Below are 12,072 nucleotides of genomic sequence, written 5' to 3' on the forward strand. Positions count from 1 at the left end.
TGGAGCAGACCAGGCAAGGCGGATGGGGCCGGCCTCACTCTGGGCTCCCCGTCCGGCTGCGCGCCCCCAACCCCGTCCGCCCTGCCCCCGCCCGCACCTCCCCAGAACCCACCCGCCAGGCCGAGAGGGCGCCCAGGCACCCGCACGGGCGCGATCTGCGGTCTGCACTCTGCCCCTAGCGTTGCATTGATGGTTCTGCATTATAGCAGGCCGCACGAACATCCACTCCCTTTTACTGACAGGGAGCTGCGGCCAAAGAATTTTGGGGCGCTTCACAAGGCCTCCCCACTACGGCGGCAGGCCTGGGACTCGAACCCACGTCCTGAGCCGCCGCTTAGCCCTCGGAGCTTGGCTCGGGAGGAGGGGTCGGGTGGTACTTCTTCGCGCGCGGCCTCCTGGGAAGTGAAGTCCTCGCCCAGTCGCGCGCAACCCCCTGAGAACTGTAGTTCGCAGGCGCGGGTCAGGCCCGCTGCAAGCGCAGGCAGACGGCGCGTCGGACTACGCTTCCCGGCAAACCGCGCGCCGCCGCCGCCCCGCCCCGGCCCGGCCGCGGCCCGTCTGGCCGCCCCGCCCCGCAGCTCCGGCCCGCCCCGTCCGGTGGGCGCCGCGCCGCATGGAGGCCGGCTGAGGAGCGCCGCCCAGCCCGGTACGCCGCGCGGCTCGGTCCCGGGCGGGGGGCGCGCGGGGCGCGCGGGGCGGGGGCGGCGGCGGGGGCGGTCCAGGCCGGGCCGGTCAGCCCGCGGCGCGCGGCCCCGGGCCGGAGGGTCAGCGCCGGCCTCCGCGGGGCGCGCGGTGCTGAGGGCGACGGCGAGGGCGCTCGGGCGCTGCGGGCCGGGGGCGGGGACCGGGCCGGGTCGGGGTCGGGGTCGGGGCCGGGGTCCGCGGCGGTCCGAGCGGGCGGCCCGGCTCCGCAGGGGCGGCGGCGCGGCCTCGGAGGGGGCCCTGGGGCCTTCGCGGCGCCGGCGGCCTCTGCCCTTCAGGCCGAGGAGTCGGGGCTGCCATATGGAGCCCCAGAGCCCAGACTCCGAGGCCCGGCGCGCTCTACTCGCCTCGATTCTGGGAGCAGCTTTATTGAGATGTAACTTACGTGCCGCAAAGTTCTCACATGCGTCTCTGTGAAAACTGTCCCGAGAAAGAAAACCCAGGCTCATGGAGAGCAGCAAGGAAGTCCTCGGCGGACTTCGGGTGTCAGGACCACCGCATCCAGAGATGGGTGGCCTCCAGCTGACGTCCTCTGGGCTTTCGGGGTTCCCTGGAGAGGAGGGTGTAAGGCCACCGGCTCGCGGCGCCCCCGTGAAGGAGGCACTGTCTCCGGGCTCTCCCTGGCTGTCGTGCCCGCCCCCTTGTTGTGTGACTGGGAGGGAGCCCCCTGACCTTGGCGCCACTGGGCAGCCTTGCAGGATGGCGGTGATGCTGCGGTGTCAGGCCTCGGGCAAAACCGCCAGGAGAGGGCCCAGCGTGGTGGGCAGGAAGGCCCCCCCTTCCACCCCGTGCCCCCATGGAGGTCAGCATGGGGACCCCACTGGGCAGAGTCCAGGTTCCAGGAGGGTTGGCCAGGTGTGCTAGGCCTCCAGCTCAGGTGTGACTTGACCCTTTACCCATATCCTGACCTTTGCCACAGCTCCGTGAAACGGCCTGCCAGACCCAGGGGCGTTTCCGGTGGCTTCAGAAGTGGGGGTGTAGGCGTGTGGCTTCAGGCCGCACTCTGCTGCTTCCCACTCAGTCGTTCTCCTCTGCAGCCTGTTGTCTGTCCAGTTTGGGATCCCCAACCTTCTGAGCAGGCAGGCCTAGCGGGCTGATGGGGAGCTGGTTTTTCCGGAAACTCCATCTGGCGCTGGTCAGCTCTTGGCCAGCAAGGGGATGCCAGGCTGGGGTCTGGGAGGCGTTTCTGGCTTCCTGATTTTTAGAGGCAGATGGGAGGGAATGACTGAGTGTGATCGTTACAGAACACCACCATTGGGGCTGAAGGGACAGTTTCCTCACAGTCCTGGGGACAAAATTCAAGACCAAGGTGCTGGCTGCCTTGGTTGCTGGGAGGAGCTCTTCCTGGCCCCAGACAGCTGCCTTCTCGCCATACCCTCCCAGACCAGCCCTCCCGGGGCTCATCCCAGGAAGGCTCTAGCGCTATCCTGGGGCCCAGCCTTGTGACCCTACCTCATCCGAGTCATCTCCTGGAGCCCCTGCCTCCTAATTTCATCCCATTGGGCTCAGGGCTTCAAAATATGAATTAGAGGGGCCACAGCCCAGTCCATATCAGTGGGACCCTGGAGAGGAGACGGCGGCCCGTGGCCTGCCTCGCAGCCGGCGCAGCCTGCTGTCCTTGGTCTGTGCTGTGCGCGGCACTCAGCAGGCTGTTTGCTGCGCTAACACCGCGTCCATCAAGAGCACCCGACATGTTCCCTGGCGGTCCCCAATGCAGGCGGGGCTCTCCCTGCCTGTGAGCCGGTGCGATCTCTGGTCAACCCGGCAAGTTGGGTCCTCTTGGGGGTCAGGGGGGCTGCCTGGCATTTGGAGTCTGTTTCCCCGGAAGTGTGTGGGTGGAGCCAGATCACGGCCACGCCCCTTCTGCGGAGGCGCCTCCTGAAGTCGGGCAGCTGGTCGTCCTGCCCCAGGGAAGGACGCCGACGTGCCATCTGAGTGCGGCACATCGTGTCCCCATCGTGGGACGGCTGGGTGGCTGCTCGAACCACCGCGGCCCTGGAGGCCAGAGTTAAGCGTCTGGCCACGCTGTGCCAGGTGGTGGTCTGAGAGCGGCCAGCCCTGCGGACGTCCCCCGCCGCGCTGTTGCTGACAGCCCAGCTGCCTGTTTGCCAGAGGACCGGCCTCGGGCCACCCAGCTCAGGAGGCCTCCCCAGGCCGTGCTCCCTGAGTCCAGCTCAGCAGTGACAGCTGTTGGGGTGCGGGGAAAGTCCCTGGATCAGGCAGAAAGGTCTGCTTTGCGCCGGCTCCCCAAGGGCTCTGCGTTGGTGTCAGGGTTGCTGGGCGCAAGCCTGGCGCGGGCTCCCTGGGGCTGGGCATAGAGCCTGGGGTCTCCTGGGCACGGAGCCTGAGGTCTGCTGGGATGGGCTGCCAGGACCTGTCTTCCAGAGATCCAGAAACGCACCTGCGGTGTGAGGAGGTGGAGCCTGGGCCCTTGCTCCGCTCTAGGCAGCCAAGTGGTCGGTCCCGGCTGTAAAGATCTGAGGGTGCGTGGTGGTGGGAGGAGGGTCGATGACCCTCTGAACTGGTTCTGGAGGGGTCCACCGGGGGCCCTGACTGAGGTTCCAGGAAACCGGACACTGTGAAGTGAGAGAAGCAGAGATGCTCTCGGAATCACGGGCTCCTGGCTCTTTCCGCCTGCTCCCTCCCAGGCCAGGCACCCGCCCGGGGGCACCCCCGGGTCCTGGGTCCGGGTGCTGTGGTCGTGGCCCAGCTGTCTGGGGGCTCACGGCCCGTCTGCCCCCAGGGACAGAGGGTGGGTCTGGGAGGCCGATCAGACTGTGGCCCCCAGGCCCGGGGGAGGGAGACTGAGGCTCGCTGGCCTGCTTCCCGCCGGCTGTCACACAAGCTTCCCGGGACAGCAGGGACGTTTCCTGAAGAAGCTTCTCTGCTGCTCTGGCACCTCGTGTGAAGGGGACCCATGGGCTCTCCTGCGCCAGCTCAGGAACCTGAGAGGAGGGCGGGCCAAGCCGGGCGCCCGCGGACGCAGCTTCCTGTTTCTGTTCCTGTCGGGCCTTTGGTCTGTGAAGTGGGAAGGAGGCGGCCCTGGGGCTGGTGAGGCCAGTGCGCCGCCCTCCATGGGGACCAGGCGCCCCAGCGCAGCAGCTGCTCCGGGTGGGGGGCGCTGGGGCCCGGCCCGCTCAGACCCCACGCTGGCCTCCCACCCCCCACAGAGGCCCCCGGCTCTGCCTGCCGCTCCTCAGTCGGGGCCTGTCCATCCCTCTCGGGACCCTTCCCCTGACTTCATTCCCAGGAGCCCCCGGCCGGGACGCTGGCTCTCCGAGCGGGGCTGGGAGCGGAGCCCAGATGAGAGTTGGGCCTGGTGCACGAGGGGGAGGAACTGGATCTCGTGTCGTGTTTATTCCATCATCTCTGTTTTCTCTTTGTTGTGAAACAAGCTGACAGGGCCTTGGGCATGTCCTGCTGCCTGTGTGGACCTCCCAGGCACACCCTGCGGTTCACGTGTGGCCGCACAGACGCGAGAGCCCACAACAGCACCAAAACCAGGTCCGAGCTGCTCCTTGTGTGGCGGTCCCGCCACCTGTCAGACCCTCCAGTGGGCTCAGCCTGGGGGTGCCCTGCAGGACCCCAGCTCTAAACTCAGCTGGAACCGAGGCTCTCTCAGTTTCTGATTTGTTCCCAGCGGCACCTGGGGAGGCCCAGGTGACGGCTGTGCGCCAGGCACTGCTTCTGTCCTCAGTGAGGAGGGACAGAAGGCCACGCTCCAGCCCCTGAACCCCCACCCCGTCCCTGACCCCCCAGCACCCCCACCCTGACCCCCACCCTGTCCCCTGACACCCCCACCCTGCCCTGACAACCCCACCCTGCCCCCTGATGCCCCCACCCTGTCCCCTGACACCCCACCCACCCCATTCCTGACCCCCAACACCCCCACCCTGTCCCCTGATGCCCCACCCTGCCCCCTGATGCCCCCACCCTGCCCCCTGACACCCCACCCACCCCATTCCTGACCCCCAACACCCCCACCTGCCCCCAGTGCCCCACCCTGCCCCGACATCCCCACCGCCCCGACCCCTGGTGTCCTCAGGTGAGAACAGCCTCCCTGGGCTCCAGCCCCCAGCTGCCCTCTGGTAGGAGCAGTGCAGAGGCTCATGGATGACCCGGGGGACTTGGTTTCTCAGTCAGCTTCTTAGAAGGATGCTGGATTCCTCCTGCGTCTGTGCTCACACCCGTGTGAGGCTCACACCCGTGCCAGCGCTGCTGGGACGCGTGCGTCACCGCCCGTGAGAGCAGGGCTGTGGCCACGTGGCCTCCCGCGCCAGCTCAACACAGACTCTCTCCCGCCGCTTGGTGTCACTCTTTTAGGGAATGTTATAAATTGTGTTTTTGTTCCTAAGTCAAAACGGAAGCACCCAGGTCTAGCCAACTCCCCCATGGGGTGTGCCCCTGCTGGGGAAGCGGAGCGGGTGTGTCCCCCCTGTGGGCAACTCCAGGCTCGCTGCCCTGGCATCCCCACTCCATGCCCAGGGCCCAGGGCCTGCCCACAGGTCGTTCCAGATGCCGGAGCCCCTGGCACACTGAGCCCCGTGCCCAGCCCTGGGCCCCAGGTGAGGACACGGCCCCTGTTTCCTCAGGCTTCACGCGTCGGTGCCAGAGCCGCTGCCAGCCATGGAGGAGCCGGAGGAGCAGCCGCCCCGCGAGGTCAGAGGCCCGGTGGCGGGTGCGGGGGCTCCCGGGGTCACGCCAGCTCCTGTGCCCAGAGGCACCTCACCAGTTTTCCCACTGTGTTGCTGGCCAGCTGAAGGCCGCGCCAGGCGCCACTGGGAGCATGTTGGGGGCACATGGCCTGCGGTCCCACAGCCCGGGGGCAGCACAACCTCAGCGCTTCCTCCCTCCGCAGGCCGACACAGAGCCCGTCGTGACTTCAGGGGCCTCAGAGGCAGTGCCCAGGGTGCTCCCCGGAGACCCCCAGAACCTGTGTGCGTGCTCCCCAGGGTCCCTGTGGGGTGGGGCTTGGGCAAGGTCTTGGTGGGCTGGGGGCTTCAGAGTCGCAGCCTCTCCTGGGCCCCTCGGCAGCCTGGGGCTCCTACCCCAACGCTCATCCTGGTGGGTGAGGACCAGCAGCTCGAGACTGGGAGGGACCCCCATGTGGGCGGGCGAACCTGAGCTGGGCCTCGCTGTCCCGCAGCCGACGTGGACGCGTTCAACCTGCTGCTGGAGATGAAGCTGAAGAGGCGGCGAGAGCGGCCCAATCTGCCGCGCACGGTGACTGAGCTGGTGGCCGAGGACGGGAGCCGGGTGTACGTGGTGGGCACGGCCCACTTCAGCGACGACAGCAAGCGGGACGTGGTGAAGGTGAGGCCGCAGGGCAGGCAGACCTGCCGCCCTTTCCCTTGCTGGGCTTCATGTGCTGAGCTGTGTGCGCAGCGGCCGAGCCGGGGGTGGGGTCGCTGCGGGGCGGGCGCGTCCGGGGCGGGGCTCTGGGGCGGGCTGGCCCCTGAGCCGGCGTGTCCGCGGCAGACCATCCGGGAGGTGCAGCCTGACGTGGTGGTGGTGGAGCTGTGCCAGTACCGCGTGTCCATGCTGAAGATGGACGAGCGCACGCTGCTGCGCGAGGCCAAGGAGATCAGCCTGGAGAAGCTGCAGCAGGCCGTCAGGCAGGTGCGGCCGCCGGGCGGGCCGGGCCCGGGGCTCTGCCCGAGGGGCCGGAGGATAGCCGGCTGGCCTCCAGCCCCGAGGCGGGAGCTGCTCCGGCCCCGGGGAAGCCCGGGGCGCTGGCAGGGCATTTGGGTGGGGAGGGGGCTTCAGTGTGTCCTGGACCCCGAAGCCGAGACCCCCACTGCGTGTCCCTCCCCAGGGACACAGCACCAAGGGAGGTGTGGGCAGGGGACTTGTGTCTGGGGCGGAGGGCCGAGGGCAGGGGGCTCCGTGGGGCCGCGGGTCTGCCGCGGCCTGAGCCTGCGTGGTAGACACGCCCCCTGGCGGCCTGCGCGAGGCCAGCCCCGCCCAGCCCCAGCGCCAGGCTCCGCCCGGCTGACGCGCACGCGCACCCGCACCCGCAGAACGGCGTTGCCTCGGGGCTGATGCAGATGCTGCTGCTGAAGGTGTCCGCCCACATCACCGAGCAGCTGGGCGTGGCCCCCGGCGGCGAGTTCAGGGAGGCCTTCAAGGAGGTGGGCCCGGGCACGACCTGGGGCTGGGGCTCTGGGGCTCGGGAGCCGCCCCGGGGTCCCCCACCGACACCGCACCATCCCGCCTCCACCCAGGCCAGCAGGGTTCCGTTCTGCAAGTTCCACCTGGGCGACCGGCCCATCCCCGTCACCTTCAAGCGGGCCATCGCCGCCCTCTCCCTCTGGCAAAAGGTCAAGTTGGCCTGGGGCCTGTGCTTCCTGTCGGACCCCATCAGGTAGGTCTGCTCGGCCCTCCCAGCTGGGGACGCGGCCAGCAGCCGGGTGTGGCCCACAGTGACCGCCCCTGTGAGGCTGGCCCGGCCCGCCCCGCCGTGAGGCCTGCTCCCCGAGTCCCTGGGCGTCCCGGTGTGGGGGGATCCCCGCCCTGGGCCTGCCGCCCAGCGCCGGCCGCCTCCCCCCCAGCAAGGACGACGTGGAGCGCTGCAAGCAGAAGGACTTGCTGGAGCAGATGATGGCGGAGATGGTGGGCGAGTTCCCCGACCTGCACCGCGCCATCGTGTCCGAGCGCGACGTCTACCTGACCTACATGCTGCGCCAGGCCGCCCGCCGCCTGGAGCTGCCGCGCGCCTCCGACGGTGAGCACAGGGCCCGCAGGCGCGGGGCCCCGTGGGGGGCGGGGGTGCTCGGGTGCTCACGCGCCTCTCACCCCAGCCGAGCCCAGGAAGTGCGTCCCCTCCGTGGTGGTGGGCGTCGTGGGCATGGGCCACGTCCCCGGCATCGAGAAGAACTGGACCACCGACCTCAACATCCAGGAGATCATGACGTGAGTGCTGCGCCCCCCCACAGAGCCGGGCTGGGGGCTGGGACCGCCCCCCCCAGCCTGCCCAGCCCGCCCTCCCTCCCCAGCGTGCCCCCGCCGTCCGCCTCGGGCAGAGTGTCCCGCCTGGCCGTGAAGGCCGCCTTCCTGGGCCTCCTGGGCTACGGCCTCTACTGGACAGGGCGCCGCGCCGCCAGCCTGCTCCTGGCCCTGCCCGCCGCCCGGCACTGCCTGCAGAGGCTCTCCGACGCCTGGCCGCACAAGTAGCAGGACAGACGGAGCCGGCGCGTCCTTGCGGAGGGGCCCCCCCGCCGGGGTTCCGGCCCAGCCTCGCCCGCCCGCCCCCAGCCCGCCCAAATAAAAGAATCGGTTCACTGTCTGAGCTCCGGCCTACCCGCAGCCCCTCCGCCCTGCCCCGCCCCGCCCCCGTGGGCTGTTAGGAGGCTCACGGGCAGGACTAGCCGGGGCGGGGACGGGGCTCGGGAGTCCAACCAGCCCCTTCCTCTCCGTGCCTTCTCTCCGAGGCGGGCGGCGGGGGTGTCTCACGGGGGTTAGGCCGCTCCCAGGGCGGGCTGGGCCGTGCAGCCTTGGGGTGTCCCCTGGGAGCGACTCCGCTAGGCTCAGGCCCCCAGGAAGCGCCAGCAGCAGCTCTGCCTGCAGAGAATGTGTGTTTGGGGCTTTTAAAAATGTCTGAAACTTTTTTACTCAGGTAATTTTAACTTAAACTGAAGCAAATGTCAGGAAATACTAGCCTTAAACCTGGTTGGGACAGAGAACGTCTTTTTCTTGAGTCTCAGTCCTGGGAAGATGAGCATGTGGGCAGCCAGGCCAGCCCCGTGCCTGCCTCCAGCTGCTGGGGTCCTGGGCCCAGGACTCCACCCTCTTGGTGGCTGACCTTGCTTCCTGTACGGCTGGCGGAGGGACCTGGGGTCGCCCTTTGCCCTCTGGACAGATGGTGGCTGCCAGCAGGGCGTCCGCCTTGCACGGGACCCAGTTGGGCCCAGTCGGGCCCCACACAGCACTTGCCTCGTCGCCGCCTGTCTGCGTGTCTCCTGCGTAGCGTCTGGGGCCCACGGCCACGTCTGATTGTGTGTGTGTCGACTCAGTGTCCAGATGAGGTGAAGTCCACACCACGGGCTGGACCAGGTTGTTGTCACTCACATGCTCCTATACCCGTCTCTTAGAAACTGAAATAAAATCTAATTTTGGAAGCCGTCTTGTGAAATGTGTGGGAAGGGGGCGCCAGTGACAGGTGGGTCGGGGAGGCACCAGCGTGCTGGTGGCTCCCAACCGCCCCCTCCGCACTGCCATGGGGCCCTGCCCTGACCCTGCGGCACACCCTGCAGTGCCGCCCAGCCCAGCCCATCTAGGAGGAGGTGGGCCGGGACCTGCAGCTCAGATCTGCCCAGGAAGCCCAGAGCAGAGAGGAGCCTTCCCCCGGGAACACGTGCTCAGCTACATGACGGGGCGCTTCTGCCCCAGGCCAGCTCAGAGGGGCAGTGTCGAAGGCCGGTAAGAGTGGCCGGAGGGCACAGTGAGCCGGGGGCCCCCAGGGCTACTGGGCCTCCCCCTGCCAGAGGTCTCTCCACTGGTGCAGGCAATGGGGCTGGGACCCTCAAGGCCTGGCCCAGAGTGGGGAGCAGGAGGGACCAAGTGGACTCTGACCCTTCATCCCACCAGTCTGCATCCTGCAGGCCTCTTGCTGCCCATGAGGACCCTGCGGGGTCCCTCCAGCCCCAAGTTGGGGGACAGCTGGGCAGGAAAGCCAAGGCAGGCGGTGAGGGCTGGGTGGGACCCACCGGGGCAGTGGAACGGCAGTGGGAGGAATCCAGGGCGGAGGCAGCCTCTTCCAGAGGAGGAGGAGGCCTGAGGGTGAAGGAACAGTGACCAGGTCGTGAGTTACCTGCTGGGTCACCTGCCGGGTCACCTGCAGGCCCTTCTCGGACCCTGGTCCCCCGAGAGCTCTGAGCCCTCCTGGCCGCGTCTCCCGGGGAGGGGCCGCTCTCAGATCCCTGTGGCATGTGTGTCAGCCTGCTAGGGAGCCTGCGCCCCCTTCCAGGGTGCAGCCGGCAGCCTGAGGGTGTAGAGACAGTTTGTGTGTCACGCTGGTGAGGACGAGATGTCAGCGTCGGAGGTTGGGAGGGAAGGCCAAGGCCAGGCCCCCCCTGCCCAGAGACCATGCTCAGGTGTCAGCTTCTGGGGCCCAAAGGCCAGGAGGAACCACAACACCAGACACGAGTTAGGTATAAAATAAGCCAAGCGGAGGCCTGGAGAGCTACTTTGAATCTTCACCCTGGGAATTTTAATGTATCCAATGCAAGTCTGTATTACATTGACAAGCAGAAAAGCAACAAGGTTTCATCTTTCAAATATATGACAAGTACTTGGAGGAGAGTGGACTGACCAGACCCCGGGAGAGGGGCCTGTGCGTCCACCCAGGCATTCACACAGGAGGTGCTGGCCTCCCTGCCCCGACTCGGCTCCTCTGCGAGGGGGGCACGGCCAGTGGTGACTCGGGGGCAGGGGGCGCTGGACTCTGAGAGGCGCCGGCAGAACTAGAGACTGGGTCCCATGACCTCGTCGGAGAACACAGGCCAGGGGTGGCCAGCGCGGCAGGCCTGAGCCTGGGGCCCCCCACGGGTGACCCCTAAGCCTGGGCCCCCCCACGGGTGACCCCTGAGCCTGGGGGCCCCCCACGGGTGACCCCTGAGCCTGGGGGCCCCCCACGGGTGACCCCTGAGCCTGGGGGCCCCCCACGGGTGACCCCTGGCTGGGGCCGGAGCACTCGGGGGGCCTGGCCTCCCAGCCCAGCTTGCTCACCACGCTGCCAGCGGACCTGCCGGACACAGACAGCCACATGCTGCAGGCCTGCTGCGATGACCGTGTGGACCTCCTGGACCAGTTTTACTGGCCGCCCCTTAGCCTGTCCTTGGCCGCAGGTGAGTGCCTGGGGGGCTGGGGGCTCTGCTGATACCCCCCTGCCCACAAGCACCCCGTTTTGCTGACATGCTTTCCAGGCTGGGGGCTGGGGAGAAGGCTGAGGCCCCAGAGACCCATCTTCTCGGCCTACCGCTGCCAGCCTGTGTGCTCTGGTAAAGGACGGTGCTCCCAGGGGTCTGGGGGCCCAGGGGGCCAGGGTCCATAATGGGGGTGCAGTCAGGGCCACACAGGGGCACCAACAACGGGGGGGCTGTGCGTGTGCACCCAGGCCCACAGGCCTAGGAGGGCCCGGCCTCACTCAGCGCACCTGCCTGTCAGCTGAGTTTCCACAGAGAGAGGCCAGAAAGGGGCCTGTTCAGCCCCACACAGCAGGGCCGCGTGGACCCACCTGTACAAGACGGACTAGGACGGTCCAGAGGCCGGGCGGCCAAACGGGCAGGCAGAGTCAAGGCTGCAGGGCGGGGAGAGCCACTGCCGCTCCCGAGTTGACCTGCTGGGACCACTGGAACCAACCCGATGTTCCCTCTGCTGTGCGCGGCCAGCAGGACACAGAGCCTGGCACCCACAGGCTCTCAAAACCCAGGCCCACCAGGTCCCAGAGTGTGGGCAGGGCAGGGCCGAGGGCGGGGGCAGGAGGCGGGCCAGGAAGAGGGGGAGCTCAGGCTGGTCTCTCAGGCAGTTAGGAAGGAGGCTGGGCACAGAGGACTCTGCCCGCAGGCCAGGTGAGAAGACCCCAGGTGGGCCCAGGGGGAAGGGAAGCTGTCGGGCTGTAGGAGGCAGCTCTGGGCGCCAAGCAGCCGTGAGACCCTCACCGCGTTGTCCCCGACATCCAGGCAGACCGTAGCATCCTTGCTTCTCTCAGGGAGGGGGACCAAAGCTGGATGGAGTGGAACCGGCAGGGCAGAGCGGGGGGTCACACGAGGTCTAGGAACTGTGCAGTGAACCCAGGAGGCAGTTCCGGGCCGCCCCCCATGTCAGATGTGGATCCGGGCTTCTGGACAGAGCAGCCCAGACAGGAGGGCGCTCTGGAGTTTGTCCAGGTCTCAGGTTTTGCTCTGGGCTCGGGTCGGGGGGGGTGCTTTGGAACCCCTCCGAGGACCACCCTCTCCAGGCAAGGCTCTTCTGAACTGGACTCCGGAGTCACACTGCACACTGACCCCAACTCCTCACCTAGGGCGGGCCCTTCGAGGCCAGGCTTGGCCTTCCCCACCCCGCGCTAGCCCCAGCCTCCTGGGCGTCCAGGGGCCGGGGGGGAGGGGGGGGGGTGTTTCTGGGGAAACTGCAGCCCGTATCAGCACAGCTGCTGGCCTCCCAGAGCGTGGGAGAGAGTAAGAGCCTGCTTATTTCAGAGAGAAGCTCAAGGAAAAGCATGGGGTGACCCGAGGGAGGCTGAACAGGCAAGCGGAGGGGCGGAGGGCGGAGGGGCAGCGGGACAGCGGGGCGCCGGCTCCCGGCCGGCGGAGGGCAGCGGGAGGGGAGGCGACCGGCAGGAGGAGGAGAGGCGCCGGCCCGCCAGAGGAGGAA

The 12,072-nt window shown here is 68.3% G+C and overlaps 1 protein-coding gene across 2 annotated transcripts; it reads left to right on the forward strand.

The window, feature by feature from the left end:
- The first annotated feature begins 629 nt into the window (after window positions 1–629).
- TRABD (TraB domain containing) lies at window positions 630–8,771 on the forward strand. 2 transcript variants are annotated; one of them, XM_068970710.1, is made up of 12 exons: window positions 630–646; window positions 3,561–3,753; window positions 4,098–4,206; window positions 5,295–5,361; window positions 5,561–5,639; window positions 5,849–6,015; window positions 6,181–6,321; window positions 6,723–6,833; window positions 6,879–7,066; window positions 7,254–7,426; window positions 7,503–7,614; window positions 7,698–8,771. In XM_068970710.1, the coding sequence occupies exons 3-12, from the start codon at window positions 4,115–4,117 to the stop codon at window positions 7,873–7,875; spliced, it is 1,308 nt and encodes a 435-aa protein (XP_068826811.1). In that variant the 5' UTR covers window positions 630–646; window positions 3,561–3,753; window positions 4,098–4,114; the 3' UTR covers window positions 7,876–8,771. The 2 variants fall into 2 exon arrangements, with proteins under 2 accessions (XP_068826811.1, XP_068826810.1); XM_068970709.1 differs by lacking the exon at window positions 630–646 and having other exon boundaries at window positions 3,737–3,753; window positions 6,927–7,066.
- Window positions 8,772–12,072: the final 3,301 nt, after the last annotated feature.

This window comes from Capricornis sumatraensis, chromosome 4, assembly GCF_032405125.1.
Source record: "Capricornis sumatraensis isolate serow.1 chromosome 4, serow.2, whole genome shotgun sequence".
In the NCBI taxonomy this organism is placed as follows: Eukaryota; Metazoa; Chordata; class Mammalia; order Artiodactyla; family Bovidae; genus Capricornis; species Capricornis sumatraensis.

Coding starts and splice junctions, on each gene's coding strand:
- TRABD (XM_068970710.1), top strand. CDS start 4,115: ATGTCCTGCTGCCTGTGTGGACCTCCCAGGCACACCCTGCGGTTCACG. Junction 6,016..6,180: donor GCAAGCGGGACGTGGTGAAG/GTGAGGCCGCAG, acceptor TGTCCGCGGCAG/ACCATCCGGGAGGTGCAGCC. Junction 7,615..7,697: donor AACATCCAGGAGATCATGAC/GTGAGTGCTGCG, acceptor CTCCCTCCCCAG/CGTGCCCCCGCCGTCCGCCT.